Source organism: Lepidochelys olivacea, assembly GCF_965140295.1.
Source record: "Lepidochelys olivacea isolate rLepOli2 genome assembly, chromosome: 19".
Taxonomy (NCBI): Eukaryota; Metazoa; Chordata; order Testudines; family Cheloniidae; genus Lepidochelys; species Lepidochelys olivacea.
Window position 1 is genome coordinate 12,294,379 of NC_140429.1, and position 20,963 is coordinate 12,315,341.

Consider the following 20,963-nt stretch of genomic DNA (forward strand, 5'->3'; position numbering starts at 1 on the left):
GACCAATTTTTTTTTTTTATTGTACATTGGAGAAGAGTCTTTCCCCTGTGCCATCTTGTTTAAAGTTTATAAATTACAATTCCCCAAGAAGTATTAAGAGTTCATTTCAAGACCAAAGGAATAAAACTGTTGCAGTTCTAATTTTCACCATGAATAAAAGCTACCACGCTCCTCCTCCGATACTCATTGTGTACAGGAAATGCCACAGTCCCCCTGTACTTTGAGTCAGAGACCTGGGTGGAAGAGTGGCCATCCCTTCACTACTGCAGGTTCCAGGTGCAGCGTAGGAGTCTGGTGCCTGCTGGCTTGTCGTGTAGAGACAGAGCCTCAGCAATGAGGCTATAACATGGCTGGAATCTCTGAAGAGACAGTGTCCAAAGGCTGCCAGTGACAGTCCATCAAGGCATCATAGAGTTCTTCACTCTGTTCCATAAACTGTTTGTTTGCTTCAGTCACGTCCATCTGAGGCATTGGATCTAAAAGAGGAAAGAAACAAGGCATCAATGGGTCACATACAAATTGTGATTACAAATAACTAACATGAATTGTATTGAAACAAATGCAGAGGCTCACAATACATTCCTGGCACTTGCAAGAGAACTTTCGACCTGAGCATCTGAAAGTGCTTCACAGTCAGAGACTTTAAGGACAGAAGAAACAGTCATGATCATTTGGTCTGACCTCCTTCACATCGCAGACCACAGAACCTCACCCACCCACTCACTCCTGTAATAGACCCATAACTTCTGGCTGAGTTACTGAAGTCCTCAAATCTTGATTTAAAGACAAAAATTACAGAGAATCCACCATTTACTCTAGTGCAAACCAGAAAGTGACCCATACCCCATGCTGCTGCTGAAGGCAAAAACCACCCAGGGTCTCTGCCAATCTGACCTTGGGAAAGTTCCTTCCTGACCCCAAATATGATGATCAATTAGACCCTGAGCATGTGTGTGAGACCCACCAGCCAGAAACCTGGGAAAGAATTCTCTGTAGTAACTCAGAATCCTCCCATCTAGTGTCCCGTCTCCGGCCGTTGGAGGTATTTGCTAATAGCTGTTGTGGATGGGCCATATGCCATTGCAGGCAACCTCATTATACCATCCCCTCCATAAACAAGTCTTGAAACAAGTCAGTTTTTGTCCCCTACTACTCTCCTTTGAAGGCTGTTCCAGAACTTCACTTTTCTGATGGTTAGAAGCTTTAGTCTAATGTCAAGCCTAAACTTGTTGATGGCCAGTTTATATCCATTTGTTCTTGTGCCAACACTGGCCCTTAAACTTGAATCATCCTTCTCCCTCCCTGCTGTTTATCTCGCTGATGTATTTAGAGAGAGCAACCATATCTCCCCTCAGCCTTTGTTTTGTTAGGCTGAACAAGCCAAATCCTCAAGTCTCCTCTTGTAAGGTAGGTTCTCCATTCCTCTGATCAGTCAAGTAGCACTTCTCGGCACATGTTCCAGTTTGAATTCATGGGAGACCAGAATTGCACACAGCATTCCAGAAGAGGTCTCACAGGAGCTTTGTATACTGGTAATAACACTTCCCTGTCTCTACTGGAAATATCTCACCTGATGCATCCTAGGATTGCATTAGCCTTTTTCATGGCTGCATCACATTAGCGGCTCATAGTCACCCTGTGATCAGCTAATATACCTAAATCTTTCTCTGCCTCTGAGGAACTCCACTAGTAACCTCCCTCCAGTCTGACAATTCACCTTTCAGCATGACACACTGTAGTCTCCCCTTTAACCAGTTCCTTACCCACCTTTTGATTCTTGGATTAATCCCCATCTTCTCCAATTTAACTAATAATTTACCAGGTGGAACTGTATCAAACTCTTTACTGAAATCCAGACAGAATAGATCTACTGCATTTCCTTTGTCTAGAAAATCAGTTATCTTCTCAAAGAAAGAGATCAGGCTGGTCTGGCGCAATCTACCTTTTGTAAAACCATGTGGTATTTTATCCCAATTACCACATACCTCTAGGTCCTTAACTACTCTCTCTTCCAAAATTTGTTCTAAGACCTTGCATAAAACTGCAGTCAAACTAATTGGCCTGTAGTTTTCTGGATCACTTTCCCCCATCCCTTCTTAAATATAGATACCATATTTGCAATTCTTCAGTCACAGGGCATCATCCCCGAGTTTAGAGTAATTAAAAATCCTTGCTATTGGGCTTGCAATTTAATGTGCCAGTTCGTTTTATGGTTCTTGGATGCAGATTATCCAGGCCCCCCAATTTGGTCCCATTAAGCTGTTTGAATTTGACTTCCACCTCAGATGTGGTAATTTCTACTTCCATATCCTCATTCCCATTAGTCACCCTGCCACTGTTCCCAAGATCCTCATTTAATCTTATTAAAAACTGAGCCAAAGTACTCATTTAGGTGTTGGGCCATATCTTTAACCTCTGCCCCATTTGCAGTGTTCAGCAGTCCCACTTCTCTCTTTGTTTTCTTTTTTATTTATATGACTAAAGAACGTTTTACTATTGGTTTTAATTTCCTTTGCAAGGTCCAGCTCTGATTGGCTTTTGGCAGTTCTCACTTTTTCCTCTACACTTTCTGACCTCCAAAAGGTAGCTTTCCTTGCTGATCCGCCCCTTCTTCCATTCCTTGTAGACTTTCTGCTTTCTCTTAATAACCTGCTTGAGATGCTTGTTCATTCAGTTTAGTCAGCAACCCCTCCCTACAAATTTTTCCCCTTGCTTGGGATGCAGGCTCTAGATAGTTTCTGCAACTTTGACTTAAAGTAATTCTAAGCCTCTTCCACATTCGGATTCTTGGCGTTCTTCAGTCCAGTCCACTTCCCTAATTCATTCCTTTAATTTTTTTAAAGTTGCCCTTTTGAAATCAAGAACCCTAGTTGCAGACTTATATTTGTTTATCCTTGCATTTAGATTAAATTGAATTGTTTCATGATTAAGGCTACAATTTAATCATGGGTATTTTTAGTAAAAGTCATGGACAAGTCATGGGCAAGAAACAAAAAAAAACAGCCCGTGACCTGTCCATGACTTATACCATAAATACTGCTGATTGAATCTTGGGGGGGGGCAAGGGACGTTGCAGGGGGATGGGAGTCCATGGCACCAGGGGGGTGGGGGGAAGTCTTGGGGGCCCACAGCCGCTCCGGCCACTGCTGGAGGGGGAGCCCCAGGGGGCCAGCGGCTGCTCTGGCAGCCTCGGGACTGCTGCTCAGCCAGTCCCTGGGACCAGCTGCATCGGCCGCTGCTCAGGCTGTCCCCAGGGCCAGCTGCCTAGAGACGCCAGAGCAGCAGCAGGTGTGGCTGGCCCTGGGGCCAGGGCTGCTCCAGCACTGCCTAGTACGGCTGGCTGCAGAGCCGCTCCAGCAGGGGCAAGTGTGGCTGTCCCCAGAGCCAGCTGCTCGGTCGGCTCTTGGGTCAGCCACACTGGCCACTGCAGAAGTCACAGAGGTCTCAGGAAGTCACAGAATCCGTGACCTCCATGACAAACACAGAGCCCTATTCATGATCACTCAAACCAACGTTGTCGTCTACCTGTTCTTCTATGTGGTCTTCGCTGCTTACCAAAAATAAAGCTAAAATGGCATCACTTCTTGTTGGTTCGTGACTGTTTGGTAAAGAAATCTGTCAGTTATCACATCCAGGAATATCTGGGCCCTATGATTATTAGTAGTACTTGTCCTCCAATCGATATCTGGGAAATTAAAGTCTCCTAAAATCACACAATTCCCAGTAGTATTTATTTCATTAAATTCATCATGAATTGAGCAAGTGTCACAACACCCCTGTGAGGTAGGTATGAATAGGGTCTGTATTTTACATTTGGAGAAAATGTTTGTAAAGCACTTTGAAACTGAGTAGCAAAGCATAATGTGCTGACATTCTATTACTACAAAAAATACAAACTTTAAAGGGACCTGTGAGGTTGAGTTAGGCTTGTACTTGGATTGTTAAAACAAATTTGCAAAAAACAAATTAAAAAATCCCAGAAATATTTCCATTCTAAAAACCCAACCGAAAAACACAAAACATTTTTGTTTGGATTTAATATTCCCCTGTCACATTTGCAACCCAAAGATTATATTATCAGGTTAGCACAAGCACCAGGCAAGTGCATGAGTCAGAGTATGAAGTGAAACTGACTTGTCCATTGAAATGCAAAAAAAGAAAAAACAGACCATAGAAGTGTAAAAATTAGATTAAAATGCAGCATTATTACAATCAGATCAGACATGAACAGATCATGTGAGGAATATTTAAAAATATTATTAGATAAGATATTTTTGGGTTTTATATAAAATTCAGCATCTAAATACAGGGCAAGTTTAGTCAGCAAGAAAAACCCCCACAACAGAGGTACTCTAATTGGTGCTTTGCTGTATCAATATCAGAGGAGAGGAATTATCTTATATTATGAAATATTTTTAGAAACAAAGAGGGCTTTCCAATTAAGTGATGTCATACTCATATAGACCCTTGTAAAGACTCTGGCTGTTTGACTTTTTTTTTTTATGTAGCAATTTAAGAGAGAGAGAGAGACACCCTACACGTTGCATACTCAGCTCATGCCTATTAGCGTGAACACCGCACAAAAATTGTTGCTGCTTCCTGATTAAATATAAAAGGACAGTGATAACAGGAACAAACAGAATACACAACTGGGATGGTTTTATAACAGAGAAGATTTATTAAAGGAAGGACAACAACTTGTGATTTGCACAGGATTTAAGTTCATATTTTCAAGGGTGGAAGGGTATAAGCACTAGTCCATACAATCCTCTAGCAAAGACAATTAGTCTGTGCCCTGGCAAGGCTCAAGACTGGAATAGTAAGATTGGAGTAAGGGTGCAGAGTAAGGGACTTCATAGGGAAGTCTGCACAGTACCTGCCCACACTATGGATCTGAAACTTTCATGAACCTCAAATTTATTCAAAAATACAGATGTTAAATGCCAATCCATGAAAACGCTGTATCAATATAATGAAAACAGCCAGTTGCAACGTAGATTTTAAAAAAAGACACATACCTTCCAATGCATCCTCACCAACTTCTTCATATGTCTGCAAGGGCAACAAAAATATCTTCAGGGCAACAAATATGTAACTGCATCTGAAAACATCACCTGCTTATTACTGCTGCCACACACTGGGACGTTCACACAGGGGCTGATTAAGGCAGAATCCTTAGTACCCAAGCCCTGGGGTCCAGCCCTAGTAGGCTCTGAGATTCTGTGTAGGTCTAAAAGATGCAGCCCTTCCTGGAATCCTTGCAGTACGGCACGCTGAGGCCTTGCCCCGGCACACCCCATACACCAGGGCTTGTGTGGGATCCTTGAAAGGTAGACTTATGGCTGTCATCCACAGTGCCTATACCAGGGATATCCTTCCCCCAGCCACAACTGGGGCTTTAAGCGTCCCTTTATACAGCTCTGACCCCTTTACGCAGCATAAAGGTAAAGCAGCAGGCCACAATACCAGTCAGCTGTTTGCTACATGGCTCTGCTTCCTTATGTGGCAGGAAGATCAAGGACCCAGGAAAACAGCTGTCCTTCTCCTGTTTGTAAAATGCTTTGGGATCTTTTGTGATGAGAGATTATTAAAATATAAACAATTAGTGCCATGTCCCTACCTGCATGGTGCTCTGTGTGTATCCATACTGTGGATAGCTGTAGCTATAACTGCCTGTGTTCTGGTCATATCCCCACTGGGCATAGTAGTTCTGATATTGTTGGTAATACTGGTTATAATTATAGTTGTACATCTGATTGTACTCCACCGTCTTCACACGGTTACTTAAAAAAAATAAAAAGAAAGACGTTACAAACAATGAAGACTATTTAAGGGAAAAAAACAGATGAGTGACATGATTTGATCTACATCATCTTCCAATACTGTGAACCTCAGGTGTACCTTTTGTTGGTGATGTTTTGTTTTGTTTGTTTTTCCATCCTCATACATTTGTAGGAGGGACTGGTTGGTTTTCCATCCCCACTCCTGCCCCCACTATTATTTTAATTATTAGAACACTTTGCTTTCTTACTACTGGATTAACGTAGCACAATTTTAGAGAGTAGGAGAGGGAACAGCTGAGAATTGTGAGCATCAGGTCTGGAATACTAGTCACTGGAACCCAGGATTCAAATCCCTGCAGGGAGGATTCATCCCTTCATCCATCTGACAAAGTAGAGACACACTGACTACTGTGTAGCATACTGCAGGAGGCTAGGGGGTGGTTTTGGGTTTTAAAAACAGGGGCTCCTTTTTCTGTATGTGGGTGCTGAAGACCCCTGAGAGCTTTGCAAAAGAACAGTAGTATACCCCGGTCTGTGACAAAACTTCCCCTCACTACTAGTGTGTAGCAGGTTGTGTGATGAACAGTTGCCCCCTTCCTCTCAGAGGTGGGTGCAGTTCCGTGCTGTGATATGGATACCGTTTATGAAGTACTTTGGATTGAAAAGGACCATAGAAATGAAAAATGTTAGTTTTCAAATGGTCTGTGAACATGCCAAATTCTCGTTGCTTGCCATACAATGGGAATGCTTTCAGGGTCTGGGCTTCTGATTAATATGGTTTGAAATAAATGAGGGGGCAGAAAGGAGAGAGGACAAATATCCCTTAAAAATGAAAACATTATTTCACATATTAGAATACCCTTAATTAAGAAATTAAAGAGCAATAGAGTAAAGAGCAAACAAAATCTTAACACTATAGGACAACCCTGTTCCCTGGTCCCACCCAAGAGTTTTGGGGACATAAATAATTGCCCCCCCAGTCAATTTTTCAATTATCTGTATTACCATAATGCCTAGGAGCCTTAATCATGAACCAGGATCCCATTGTGCTAAGCGCTGTACAAACACAGAACAAAGATGGTCCCTACCTCAAAGAGTTTAATACCTACTGAACATTGCTATGGGATTACCAAAGAGACCACACTTTGGTTACCTAGAAGTCAAATGAGCACGGTTAGACTATTTCCTATTTGAATGTAAGGGGACATTGCTAGGTCAAAAAATTGTATTTAAAAAAGAAAAAATCTGAATTTCTTACTGAAGTACATGATTAAACCAGAGTTTTAAAAATGTAATGTTTAGTCTTGGTTTAATTTTTGCACTTCACTCAGGCTGGACAAAGAAATTCGGCTGGTCATTTTAAATCAGATTAACTTTTATTTTCAATGTTTCTGGTGAATGTCATTTTTGGAGTGGGGGATTCTCATACGTTAGTATAATGCGGCTATGTGATACACTTAAAGGCATTCCCTTGTTTGTTTTATGATTTTATTGTGTGGGATAGGCACTGAAAGCACTGGATGGGTGCCTAAATAAAAAATCATAAATTTTGGCTTGATAGATCTGTAGGGGAATGTTTAAATATAAACCACACACTTTTTGAATTCAAAGAGTAAAAATACCAGCTCTCTCTATTCATATTAAGTTTAAGACATATTCTTCTGAAATGCAGACTATAAATTATAGGCCTAAACTTTCTGACAGTGTCTTCCTATGTGTAGATATGCATCAAAAATCAAACAGGTATGAAAAGCTCAGTTCTCTTTATTGTATATGATTTTCACCACTATAAGACATAGCAATAAAAAAGTCAAACAGTCCAAATCAATGTTTAATGAACTTCAGTACAGTAACTCCAGTTTCAACATTCAAATAATTTATTTTAACTGAAATTGATCTTTACATTTGATTTTAAGAACAGATTTTAAACTAAGTATTTACAAAATCAGAAAGTCTTATGCAATTTAAACTACAGAGATTTTGCTCCGTCATCAGCTACTAAATATGAATATGAACTGAGAACAGGAAAGAGAATTATTACAAAACACGCATCTATTCCCATACTTACGCTTTTGGTATGGCCACACTCAAGCGTACGGGTTTAGAGCCCAATCCCACAGCCCCTTGGCACTCTGTCAGGGCTCTTTTCTGTTCTAGCTCGTCCGTGAATTTCACAAACCCATAACCTCTGCAGAAAGACATGGAATGGTTTGTATCACACTAAAGCAAAAGGCATTCCATTTTCAGATGTTTCAGACAAACCCATATGGGTTTAGGAATACACTATAGCTAATAAAACATGGACTTGGGAGAATACTTTGCTAGTGAAATGTCAACACAAAAGTGAAAGTCTGTCCATGTTTTTTTTTTAGCAGGGATTAAATGATTCCCTATTCCAGTGACTTTCTATTATTTGCAGTGTTTGAAGTATTTCATGTCCTAACAATTGCCGTATTTTCAAAGGCATCAGAATAATACACATCTTGTACCAGCGGAAGTGGATTTTTGGGGACCTTTGTGGAACTGCATGAAATGAGTTGGAGCTAAAAGCTTGGATGGGGGTGTGGTGCAAGGGAGAAGATGAAAGGTAGGCACCGCTCACAGTTCTTAGGCACCTGTATAGACATTGTGAAGAAGGACCAGGCTTTTGATCTGTGTGACCTCCAGCTGTGGAGATGAAGGGAAGAGGGAGAAGAAAGAATCAGACCAGAAGTTTCTTCCCCATATGGCAGCAGTATTGGAAAGGGGGAATCAAAGCCAGCCTGTATAGCCTCTCAGGCAGTGCAGAGCTAATAAGCAGCCACGGGCATCACTTGTGTCTCAAACTGGCCCCAATGTGATGCAAAGAGTTTGCTTTTCTACAGGGTGAATTAAGACAGACTTCCTAGTCCAAGCCCATCTACACTCGGGAACTTTTCTACAAAGTTTCTTGTTGTTGCTAACACCTGCGCTGCTCTGCCAGCATTAGCAACACTGGATATATTAATTATATCTGCTCTGGGCAGCCTCACTTGAACAACAGTGACACACAGCCAGCTGCCCTTCAACACAAGGGCTTCCAATGTCACTAAGACCAGTAGAGCTGAACCAGAATTGACAACAGCAGAAAACGTTTAGAACATTTTCCTAGCTTTAGAGTGGGATCTAGAGGCTGTCATGAGTCAGAGGTAATTCAGCAGCACACAACTGAGTAGTGCCAGCTTGCCGGGGTGGGCTGGGCTGCCTCAATGGACGTGGCAGAAAGATCAAGAACTTAGGAGGAGAGGAAAAGAGTCTATCCAGGTGGAGAGTGGATGTTGGAAGGGAAAGAAAGCCTGGACTAGTTAATTAAGCCAGAGCAAATGCCTCAGCAGACACAGTTATAACCCGTTTTCAACAGGTATCGGTTTAGTTTGCTCCCGCAGTGGTACAGGGGCAAACTAAACCAGTGTAAGTCACGTTTAAAATCGATGTAAGTGTCCACACACAAAGTTGAACTGATCGACTAAATCAGGTTTTTAAAAAAATGACATCTTTAATATAAAACCACTGCAATTCTGGGTGTTGTTCAGGCTCTTGTCGAAGAAGGTGGGGAGGTTTTACAGCTTAAAAGAATCTGACCAGAGCACTCTTCCCCAGACATAAAACCAGGACACTCACTTGCCTCGATGACATGTTCTATTTTTAAATTTGAGTGCTGAGCAAAGAACCCTTTTATTGAGAAGATACAACAGAAAAGAAAATGGTGCATTTAGGATGCCTATTTAATCATATCAAGAGGGCAGACTTCAGATTTCTGGTTTAGGTTGGGTCATTTCCAGAATCTAAAAATGAGGGTTAAGCTACAGCATATTTAGACAGTGAATCACAGTTTTGTTTGGTATCTGGCTCCTATAGCATCTAAAACATCCAAAACTATTCAAGAGTCAAATTCGCATTGAAAGTCAAAGGGGACTGGTGTTCATAAATCACTTAGTGCTTTTGAAAACCTCCTAACAGGCAATAAAACATTTTTAATAAAAATACACACAGATCTAATACAGAGTAGCAAAAGTATGGTATTGTGAATAGCAGAAAACAGACATACTGAATATTTAATATAGAAAATTCAGTCTCGTGATCTGGTTGGTTAAGTCCTAAGCAAAACTAATACAACTACTCCTTTTCCCTCACTGCCTTTGGAAAGAGGCAAAGTCTATGAGTTTAGAGATGGCCTATTTTATTCAAAAGATCTCACAATACATGAAGCAAGAGAGAGGAAGGTAAACTTACTTGGAAACTCCAGTCTGGTCCAAAACAACTTTGCCACCTCTACATGACGGATAAACTTTAACAAAAAACTCATATAACATGCCATCGTCCACATCGGGGGTAAGATCTCCCACAAAGAGTGAGTATTCTGGACTAAAGGAGTCAATAAAGAGTACATTTTATGAATAGCATGCCCTTGAGCAAGTCACTTAATCTCTCTGTGATTCAGGCTAGCCATCTGTAACATAAGGCTAATACCTACCGCATTGGGCGACTGCAAGAATTAATCACACAATTGTTGTTACAGTACAGACCCGTTTATACGCGAATCCGCTTAAAGCATGGTAGCGCCATGCCTCCCAGTGCTACCAGTTTAACACGTTGAGACTCGTTAACATGCGGTACACGAACTTGCTGTGTAGTGCTACAGATCTGCTCACTAACATAGAAATCAACAGGAAGTGCGGCATGGAAACGTGTTGTACGTCTTTACCGATACTGGTAAAGGCGTATCACGCATGCTTAGTCATTGTCACGCTAGAGAGATATATAATACTGTAGTTATATAGTAATAGATATACTACATTAGAAAATTTTAACTGTAGGCCTAATATAATGGCAGAGGGTAAGCATTAGTATTCCTACACTGTAGAAGAAAAGCTAGCTGCAATAGATCGAGTAAATAGCGGAGAAACCCAGGCCAAAGTTTCAAAAGCTATTGGGATTGCTGAATCTACTCTCCGAGGATGGCTAAAAAATGAATCTAAACTGAACGGCTTTGTACAAAATATTGATTCTGCCACGGGACTTAAGCAAAAACATGTGCACTATTCTGCAAAACCCACAATAGGCAAAGCCATGCGCTCGTGGTTTGCTCAGAAAGGCTGAAAGGAATGCTGCTAAGTGGGCCAATTCTTCAAGCCCAAGAGACAAAATTTGGAAATTTAACGGGGGATGAATCATTCCAAGCCAGCAAGGGGTTTATAAGTCATTTAAAAAAGCGTCATGGCATAGCGCAGGCATCGATGATAAAAGATTTTAGTTTGGGTACATTGCCAGAAATCATTACCGAGTGGCTGGAGATGGATGAAGATTGCCCGACTTCAGAATTTCTGTCTGAGGAAGAAATATTAACGGGCTGCAAGGCTACATCAGACCGCGAAAGTGATGGTGAGAATTCTAATAACGCAGGCCTAAATGACAATGACGACGAGGATGTCGTTGAAAAAGTCAAAATTTTGCCCACAGAAGCCCTTAGTCCTGTAGAAACTGTTGTAAGATTTATGGAGGAGCAAAATGTGGAAAATATAAAAATTATTCATCTGTGGCGAATGACAGACTTCATAAGAAAAAAAAAATGCGAGCCAGAAAGAGCAGAAAATAACGGCTTTTTTTCTAAGTGAATTGACAGACACTTTTTTTCAGCATGGCCCTCTTAACCTCTGTTCCATTAACACGCAGTCATGACGGCTTGACTCCTGACATCCACGCGTAAACAGGTCTGTACTGTGTATGGCTGGAACCCCCTTTCTGACCCCATCTGTCAGCTTTGACCCTCACCTCTGAGTCCCTCCTCAAAATGCACTTCTTCAAAGAGGCTTATGAATGAGTCTAAAAATAAAAATGTAATCCCTAAGATGCAAATATCACTCACCTAAGCAACCATATTGTTGTCAACCTTGTACATATGTACCTCAATCCCTCCCTGTGTTGTTCTCAACTTCAGTTATGTGAATTCTTCTGGGCAGGCATTCTGTCTTTATTTTGCCAAGTGCCAGGCATATTTATGACATTATATAAACAATACAAACATATTTTTATTATGTGAAGCACTTTGAGGTGCATGGAAGTTGCTAAGGCAATGCACTGTATCATAAACCTCTCCACTGTGTTTAATTACACTTTAAAGCAGTCTCGTTTCTTAATTATTGGTTTGTTGCCTGGCACTGCCCACCTCAAATGGCAATTAAGATTTAAATTTTCTGCTTCTAGTTAAAATTCCCCTACTCTATATTGCTAGGAGCTGATCTGGTCCAGCAATACTGAATGTATGGATTTGCACTCTCTGAAATACTCTTTTGCAAGGGAGCTCACAAACAAACAAGGACAATGTTTGAATACAAAATGCTTACCTGTTATCAGGCTGCTTTCCATATGTTGCGTAGTTCAGTTTAAATCGCTTTGACTGAAACAAGGATAAATAGAAACTGATAATATGTAAAACCATGTGGGTTCACTTTAGAACATTTTTATAATCATAATTAGAAAAAATAAAAGTGATTTTAGAAAACACTAATTTTAAACCATTTTCTTAATAATGGCAAGTGTTAAATGCTTAACACTGGCAGGTCTGTAGGCTAAAGCATTAGAGGATAAGTCCTTAGCCAGTGTAAATTGACTTCAATGAAGCTATTACAATTTATACCAGTTGAGGATCTACCCCCTGGTCAGGATGTCTTGCCTGCCCACCCCAAGAGATTTTGGCTGCCTTTACTACAAAAGTATTCTAAAAGGTTAGCAGAAGACTGGGAGACACACCAGGGTCTTTCATTTTCACATCTCCAGAGAGAAGAGAAAACAAAAGTACCAACGATCACCATTAAATGAGACCTTCCACATTTTGGTATTTTTAATTAAAATATAGAATACAAATTTAGAGAAGTGTAATTTACAGGAATGTTAACCAAACAGAATCTGACACACTGGAAACCAAATCTTCAATCATAACATTTCTAGATACTTTACTGATACTTTACTCTGTATTTTAGATTGCTTGTGTAGTTTTGATGTGCATTTCCTGTGTAGCTGGACTTGAGTAACTTTTGTTGCTAAGGCTCAAGAATGATGTGAGGCTTGAACTTCATGCTTCTCTTGGCAAACCAAAGTTACGCAAAACTCTGTGAAAGCTCAGCTCCATTTCAACCCACATAGATATTATAATCTGTGCAAAATGATCTGCTAGTATTGTGCTGGTAACAGGTTTCAAAGGGTAGCCTGCTTTTTCCTTCCTGTTGCCTGGTTTTTGTCATGCTTTGACCACACTGCAAAGGATCAGAAATTCACAAATGCAACTATCTGCTGCTACCCAAGTTTTATCCATCCATTCAACCTGAAATAGGCATATGTCTTAAAAATTAATGAAATCCTTCCAGAGAGTTTCCAATAAGAATGTTAGTAACTGCATACCCATCAGCTCCTAAAGAAAAGAAGAACTCCCAATTTGCTGATTATTTTGATAATCTCCATTCCTAATTATTGTGGGATCCCTTTTCTCCATCCCTCCCTATTCCTGCTCCTCTACTAATTAATTTGGTTTACTTACTGGTGTGGCACCAGGAAGTGGTTTTCCATTGATTTTGTGTAAACACTTCTCTGCAGTAGCCAGATCTGCAAATTCTACAAAGCAGTAGCCTGCTGGAATTCTGAAGACAGGAGGGAGAGAGAGAGAGAGTTTTAAGATTACGAAGTTTAGACTCCATCTGGGGAAAAGAGCAATATTTATGATTCTCTGAAGGATGCAGAGAGGGGGAGGAATTTCCTATAATCACCATTTTGAAATTAGAACATTTTCAAAATGTTAACTCAGCTTGCATAGAGGAGCGACTAAGCAGCAAATGATCTCCAATGAAGTGACAGCGCACAAGGCCATGTCAGCTGTATTCTCCAATTACAGAGCCAACAAAGTGGAGGGGGAAGGGAGAAATAATAAATTTAGTACAAATCCCTCAAAAATCAAAGGTAATTATTTTTCTCCCCACGTTTATACTTTTTCATTTAATAAAATACAAATTTCTGATGCTCACTTTGTAAATATGGCAACACCCTGTTAAACAGAAAGATCTGATGACTATATTCCTGTATAACGTCTCTTTAAACAAAAGCTAACCATTGTAATGATTGTTTTGTTTCTGATATTGACATGGCAAGGATTTGTGAACTTGCTAAAACTTCCTAAACAAATAAAAAAACAAATACAAACTTCCCTACTAGAGTCTAACAGTTTTAAATGTTTGCAAGCAAAGCTATGTAAGGCTGAGACTTTATTTTAATCTGCATCCATTAGTCTCATTCTAATCTTTGTGAGGGAGATCAAAAGAGCCAAGCAAGACTCTGGCTAAACTATAAGTATTTTCTTTATGTTTCCCACCTTTGCTAGCACTAGTGTAGACTGGTCACTAGCACTGTAACTACCATATCACATTAGGCCTTCATCCTTTACTGTGTAGTGTGCTGGTGGGGTGGATTGCAGTGCCTGCCTGGCACCCACTATCTTTAGCGATGCTCTATTTGGGCACAGAAGTCCATGCAAACACAATATAGGATTGATGCCTAACCCTATTCAAATACCGGCAGCACCCTCTTCCACTGTTCTTACCAGCGTAGCTGTATTGTTGGTAGCAATGGTGGGAAATGTAAAGGAGAACAATTCTAGCACAGACAAGGCCACAATGAGGCCTGTGGTTTGGAAAGGGATAATCTAAATGCAAGAATATATTATTAAAATGAACCGATAGTAAACATAAACGATTACCCTGTCAATCTATTTCGGATGATTTTTACACTTAGAACAAGTTCTCCCATGGTGGCAAAGGCTCTTGAAACGAAGTTCTCATCCATGTATGGCTCCAGCTATAACGAGAAGGTTGAAGTTAGATTGGGGAGTTGGGGGGATAACACACAGTGTCACCCATACCAGTTAAACCTCCTGGACAAGCACTTTGCCTATACACTTAAAAAAAGCAGTAAGACCTGTTTAGAAGGGCCAGCATCACCAACAGCATGGGCCAAAACCCCACACCCATAAACCTGCAAGGGTGTACAGAGCCAGTCCCAACAAGATGGTCTGCAAAACAGAACCATTGGGGAACTGAGGGATGAAGGATTTAGGGAGACAGAGGCCTTCCAGAGAAGGAACAACAACAGGGAAGAGGTATTTAGGAATAAATCTCACATAGGATGAGGCACTGTATGGGGGGGTTAGAGGGATGACAGCATATCCGAGGAGAGTAAGAAGTGACACTATCTGTAGATGTAATGGGGTAGAGGGCAGCACTATCGGGGGGGGGGGGTAATGGGGTGGGGGTGGCACTGCACTGGTGTGGAAGGTAGGGGTGACACTATCTGTAGGGATAATGGGGTATGGGGCACATATAGGGGAGAGCAGGGGTGGCACTGTATCTGTGGGGGTGGGAAATATAGAAGTTGCAATGTATATGGAGGATATAGGGACTGCGGGATGAGGGTAGGGGTGCCACTGCACTGTGTCTGTGGGGGATATAAGGTAGGGGGTGGCCCAGTGTCTGTGGGGCAATGGGGCAGGTGCTGTCTCAATGGGGCAGGGTGCTGCATGCAGGGGAGGGGAGGTGAGGCTGGCACTGTCTGTGAACTAGAAGGGTAGGAGTAGCGCTGTATGTGTGGGGCGGATGTGGGGTGGCACTGCATGAGTGCGGGGATACAGGGCTGGCAGGGCAGCATGTGGGGAGATATGGGGTGGCAGCATGAGGGTGTAATGGGCAAGCCTGGCCCTGTGTCTGTGGGGGAAATGGAGGTGGCGCTGTGTCTGCAGGGCAGGGCTGGCGCGGTGTCTGGGGGGATATGGAGGTGGGGGGAGCCTGTGTCTGTGGGGCAATGGGGCAGGGCTGGTGCGGTGTCTGGGGGGATATGGAGGTGGGGGGCTGTGTCTGTAGGGCAATGGGGCAGGGCTGGCGCGGTGTCTGGGGGGCTGTGTCAGTGGGGGGCTGTGTCAGTGGGGCAGGGCTGGCGCACTGTCTGGGGGGATTTGGAGGTGGGGGGATGTGTCTGTGGGGCAATGGGGCAGGGCTGGCGCGGTGTCTGGGGGGATATGGAGGTGGGGGGCTGTGTCTGTGGGGCAATGGGGCAGGGCTGACGCGGTGTCTGGGGGGATTTGGAGGTGGGGGGAGCCTGTATCTGTGGGGCAGTGGGGCAGGGCTGATGCGGTGTCTGGGGGGATTTGGAGGTGGGGGGTTGTCAGTGGGGCAGGGCTGACGCGGTGTCTGGGGGGATTTGGAGGTGGGGGGCTGTGTCTGTGGGGCAGTGGGGCAGGGCTGGCGCGGTGTCAGTGGGGGGCTGTGTCAGTGGGGCAGGGCTGACGCGGTTTCTGGGGGGATTTGGAGGTGGGGGGCTGTGTCTGTGGGGCAATGGGGCAGGGCTGGCGCGGTGTCTGGGGGGATTTGGAGGTGGGGGGCTGTGTCAGTGAGGCAGGGCTGACGCGGTGTCTGGGGGGAGTTGGAGGTGGGGGGTTGTCAGTGGGGCAGGGCTGGCGCGGTGTCTGGGGGGAGTTGGAGGTGGGGGGCTGTGTCTGGGGGGCAATGGGGCAGGGCTGGCGCGGTGTCAGTGGGGGGCTGTGTCTGTGGGGCAATGGGGCAGGGCTGGCGCGGTGTCTGGGGGGATTTGGAGGTGGGGGGCTGTGTCTGGGGGGCAATGGGTCAGGGCTGGCGCGGTGTCAGTGGGGGGCTGTGTCTGTGGGGCAATGGGGCAGGGCTGGCGCGGTGTCTGGGGGGCTGTGTCAGTGGGGGGCTGTGTCAGTGGGGCAGGGCTGGCGCGGTGTCTGGGGGGATATGGAGGTGGGGGGCTGTGTCTGGGGGGCAGGGCTGACGCGGTGTCTGGGGGGATTTGGAGGTGGGGGGCTGTGTCTGTGGGGCAATGGGGCAGGGCTGGCGCGGTGTCTGGGGGGCTGTGTCAGTGGGGGGCTGTGTCAGTGGGGCAGGGCTGGCGCGGTGTCTGGGGGGAGTTGAAGGTGGGGGGCTGTGTCTGGGGGGCAATGGGGCAGGGCTGGCGCGGTGTCTGAGGGGATATGGAGGTGGGGGGCTGTGTCAGTGGGGCAGGGCTGGCGCGGTGTCAGTGGGGGGCTGTGTCTGTGGGGCAATGGGGCAGGGCTGGCGCGGTGTCTGGGGGGATTTGGAGGTGGGGGGCTGTGTCTGTGGGGCAATGGGGCAGGGCTGGCGCGGTGTCTGGGGGGCTGTGTCAGTGGGGGGCTGTGTCAGTGGGGCAGGGCTGGTGCGGTGTCTGGGGGGAGTTGGAGGTGGGGGGCTGTGTCTGGGGGGCAATGGGGCAGGGCTGGCGCGGTGTCTGGGGGGCTGTGTCAGTGGGGGGCTGTGTCTGTGGGGCAATGGGGCAGGGCTGGCGCGGTGTCTGAGGGGAGTTGGAGGTGGGGGGCTGTGTCTGTGGGGCAATGGGGCAGGGCTGGCGCGGTGTCTGGGGGGAGTTGGAGGTGGGGGGCTGTGTCTGTGGGGCAGTGGGGCAGGGCTGGCGCGGTGTCTGGGGGGTTGTGTCAGTGGGGGGCTGTGTCAGTGGGGCAGGGCTGGCGCGGTGTCTGGGGGGATTTGGAGGTGGGGGGCTGTGTCTGGGGGGCTGTATCTGGGGGGCAGTGGGGCAGGGCTGGCGCGGTGTCTGGGGGGAGTTGGAGGTGGGGGGCTGTGTCTGGGGGGCAATGGGGCAGGGCTGGCGCGGTGTCTGGGGGGCTGTGTCAGTGGGGGGCTGTGTCTGTGGGGCAATGGGGCAGGGCTGGCGCGGTGTCTGGGGGGAGTTGGAGGTGGGGGGCTGTGTCTGTGGGGCAATGGGGCAGGGCTGGCGCGGTGTCTGGGGGGAGTTGGAGGTGGGGGGCTGTGTCTGTGGGGCAGGGCTGGCGCGGTGTCTGGGGGGCTGTGTCAGTGGGGGGCTGTGTCTGTGGGGCAATGGGGCAGGGCTGGCGCGGTGTCTGGGGGGAGTTGGAGGTGGGGGGCTGTGTCTGTGGGGCAATGGGGCAGGGCTGGCGCGGTGTCTGGGGGGAGTTGGAGGTGGGGGGCTGTGTCTGTGGGGCAGTGGGGCAGGGCTGGCGCAGTGTCTGGGGGGCTGTGTCAGTGGGGCAGGGCTGGCGCGGTGTCTGGGGGGAGTTGGAGGTGGGGGGCTGTGTCTGTGGGGCAGTGGGGCAGGGCTGGCGCGGTGTCTGGGGGGAGTTGGAGGTGGGGGGCTGTGTCTGGGGGGCTGTGTCTGGGGGGCAATGGGGCAGGGCTGGCACGGTGTCTGGGGGGAGTTGGAGGTGGGGGGCTGTGTCTGGGGGGCAGTGGGGCAGGGCTGGCGCGGTGTCTGGGGGGAGTTGGAGGTGGGGGGCTGTGTCTGTGGGGCAGTGGGGCAGGGCTGGCGCGGTGTCTGGGGGCTGTGTCAGTGGGGCAGGGCTGGCGCGGTGTCTGGGGGGAGTTGGAGGTGGGGGGCTGTGTCTGTGGGGCAATGGGGCAGGGCTGGCGCGGTGTCTGGGGGGCTGTGTCAGTGGGGGGCTGTGTCAGTGGGGCAGGGCTGGCGCGGTGTCTGGGGGGAGTTGGAGGTGGGGGGTTGTCAGTGGGGCAGGGCTGGCGCGGTGTCTGGGGGGCTGTGTCAGTGGGGGGCTGTGTCTGTGGGGCAATGGGGCAGGGCTGGCGCGGTGTCTGGGGGGAGTTGGAGGTGGGGGGCTGTATCTGGGGGGCAGTGGGGCAGGGCTGATGCGGTGTCTGGGGGGAGTTGGAGGTGGGGGGCTGTATCTGGGGGGCAGTGGGGCAGGGCTGATGCGGTGTCTGGGGGGCTGTGTCAGTGGGGCAGGGCTGACGCGGTGTCTGGGGGGAGTTGGAGGTGGGGGGTTGTCAGTGGGGCAGGGCTGGCGCGGTGTCTGGGGGGAGTTGGAGGTGGGGGGCTGTGTCTGGGGGGCAATGGGGCAGGGCTGACGCGGTGTCAGTGGGGAGTTGGAGGTGGGGGGCTGTGTCTGGGGGGCTGTGTCAGTGGGGCAGGGCTGGCGCGGTGTCTGGGGGGAGTTGGAGGTGGGGGGCTGTGTCTGGGGGGCAGTGGGGCAGGGCTGGCGTGGTGTCTGGGGGGAGTTGGAGGTGGGGGGCTGTATCTGGGGGGCAGTGGGGCAGGGCTGATGCGGTGTCTGGGGGGAGTTGGAGGTGGGGGGCTGTGTCTGTGGGGCAATGGGGCAGGGCTGGCGCGGTGTCTGGGGGGAGTTGGAGGTGGGGGGCTGTGTCTGTGGGGCAATGGGGCAGGGCTGGCGCGGTGTCTGGGGGGCTGTGTCAGTGGGGCAGGGCTGACGCGGTGTCTGGGGGGAGTTGGAGGTGGGGGCTGTGTCAGTGGGGCAGGGCTGGCGCGGTGTCTGGGGGGAGTTGGAGGTGGGGGGCTGTGTCTGGGGGGCAGTGGGGCAGGGCTGGCGCGGTGTCTGGGGGGCTGTGTCAGTGGGGCAGGGCTGGCGCGGTGTCTGGGGGGCTGTGTCAGTGGGGGGCTGTGTCTGTGGGGCAATGGGGCAGGGCTGGCGCGGTGTCTGGGGGGAGTTGGAGGTGGGGGGCTGTGTCTGGGGGGCAGTGGGGCAGGGCTGGCGCGGTGTCTGGGGGGAGTTGGAGGTGGGGGGTTGTCAGTGGGGCAGGGCTGGCGCGGTGTCTGGGGGGAGTTGGAGGTGGGGGGCTGTGTCTGGGGGGCAATAGGGCAGGGCTGACGCGGTGTCAGTGGGGAGTTGGAGGTGGGGGGCTGTGTCTGGGGGGCAGTGGGGCAGGGCTGGCGCGGTGTCTGGGGGGCTGTGTCAGTGGGGAGTTGGAGGTGGGGGGCTGTGTCTGGGGGGCAGTGGGGCAGGGCTGGCGCGGTGTCTGGGGGGAGTTGGAGGTGAGGGGCTGTGTCTGGGGGGCTGTGTCTGGGGGGCAATGGGGCAGGGGGCCGGGGCGGGGCAGGCCGGCGCTGTCTAGGAGCTGGCAGGGTGCGGGGGGCACGTGCGGGGCGGACGCGGGGTGGCCGCAGGGCAGCGTGTGGGCGATGGGCAGGGTGCGCGTGGCCGTGGGGCGGGTGCCCGGGCCGCGCGTGGGGGCCGCACCCCTCCCCGTCTCGCCGCGTCGGGCCCCCGGCCCCACCCCCGGCCCTGCCCGAGCCCCGCCCCCAGCGGCCCCGCGCCGCGGCCCGGCCGCCCCGCACTCACGTCCCCCATCCACAGGCTGGCGGCCATGCTGCTCCCGCAGGCCCCGGGCGGGCTCGGGGGGCCGCGGCTCCGGCTGCCCGCTCGGCCCCGCCGCCGCTTCCGCCGGCGCCGCCTCACGGTGTCTCCGGAGCCCGCTCCGGCCGCCGCGCTTCCCCGCCGCCTCCTCCTGCGGGGCCCGGCCGGGCAGAGAGCGGAGCCGCCGCCAGCCAGGGCCCCGAGCCGCCCACAGCGGGCCCTGCCGGCGGGAGGAGCAACGGCAGCGCGCGGGAATCCGGCCGGGGCAGATGGGGGTAGCTTGGGAGGTGGGGTAGGTCGGATGGGGCAGGGACAGGAGGAGTTGGGGTAGCTTGGGAGGTGGGGCAGGAGGAGCTGGGGGGGTAGGTAGGATGGGGTGGGGGCAGGGACAGGAGGAGTTGGGGTAACTTGGGAGGTGGGGCAGGAGGAGCTGGGGGGTAGGTAGGATGAGGTGGGGCAGGGACAGGAGGCGTTGGGGTAACTTGGGAGGTGGGGCAGGAGGAGCTGGGGGGGTAGGTAGGATGGGGCAGGGACAGGAGGAGTTGGGGTAGCTTGGGAGGTGGGGCAGGAGGAGCTGGGGGGGTAGGATGAGGTGGGGCAGGGACAGGAGGCGTTGGGGTAACTTGGGAGGTGGGGCAGGAGGAGCTGGGGGGGTAGGATGAGGTGGGGCAGGGACAGGAGGCGTTGGGGTAACTTGGGAGGTGGGGCAGGAGGAGCTGGGGGGGTAGGATGGGGTGGGGGCAGGGACAGGAGGAGTTGGGGTAGCTTGGGAGGTGGGGCAGGAGGAGCTGGGGGGTAGGTAGGATGGGGCAGGGACAGGAGGAGCTGGGGTGAGGGGTAGCTTGGGGGGTGGAGCAGGAGGAGTTGGTGGTATAGGTAGGATGGGGTAGGGGCAGGGACAGGAGGAGCTGGGGTAACTTGGGAGGTGGGGCAGGAGGAGCTGGGGGGGTAGGTAGGATGGGGCAGGGACAGGAGGAGCTGGGGTAACTTGGGAGGTGGGGCAGGAGGAGCTG

General features: G+C 49.2%; 1 protein-coding gene across 1 annotated transcript; it reads right to left on the reverse strand.

Annotated features, from left to right (window-relative positions):
• Nucleotides 1–10: 10 nt before the first annotated feature.
• TRNAU1AP (tRNA selenocysteine 1 associated protein 1) lies at nucleotides 11–20,108 on the reverse strand. The gene is made up of 9 exons (XM_084652204.1): nucleotides 19,936–20,108; nucleotides 14,545–14,642; nucleotides 13,336–13,435; nucleotides 12,146–12,198; nucleotides 10,035–10,166; nucleotides 7,852–7,971; nucleotides 5,621–5,783; nucleotides 5,019–5,052; nucleotides 11–476 (listed from the first exon to the last, which is right to left on the reverse strand). Exons 1-9 carry the CDS (start codon nucleotides 19,960–19,962, stop codon nucleotides 340–342), a joined length of 864 nt encoding a protein of 287 aa, XP_084508330.1. The 5' UTR covers nucleotides 19,963–20,108; the 3' UTR covers nucleotides 11–339.
• Between the last annotated feature and the right edge of the window lie 855 nt (nucleotides 20,109–20,963).

What these genes read in the sequence shown, in the direction of transcription:
- TRNAU1AP (XM_084652204.1), bottom strand. Translation starts at nt 19,962, where the DNA reads ATGGCCGCCAGCCTGTGGATGGGGGAC. An exon ending in ATCCGAAATAGATTGACAGG is followed by an intron (nt 13,436 to 14,544) that starts GTAATCGTTTAT and finishes TCCTGTCTTCAG; the next exon opens with AATTCCAGCAGGCTACTGCT. An exon ending in ACACACAGAGCACCATGCAG is followed by an intron (nt 5,053 to 5,620) that starts GTAGGGACATGG and finishes TTGCCCTTGCAG; the next exon opens with ACATATGAAGAAGTTGGTGA.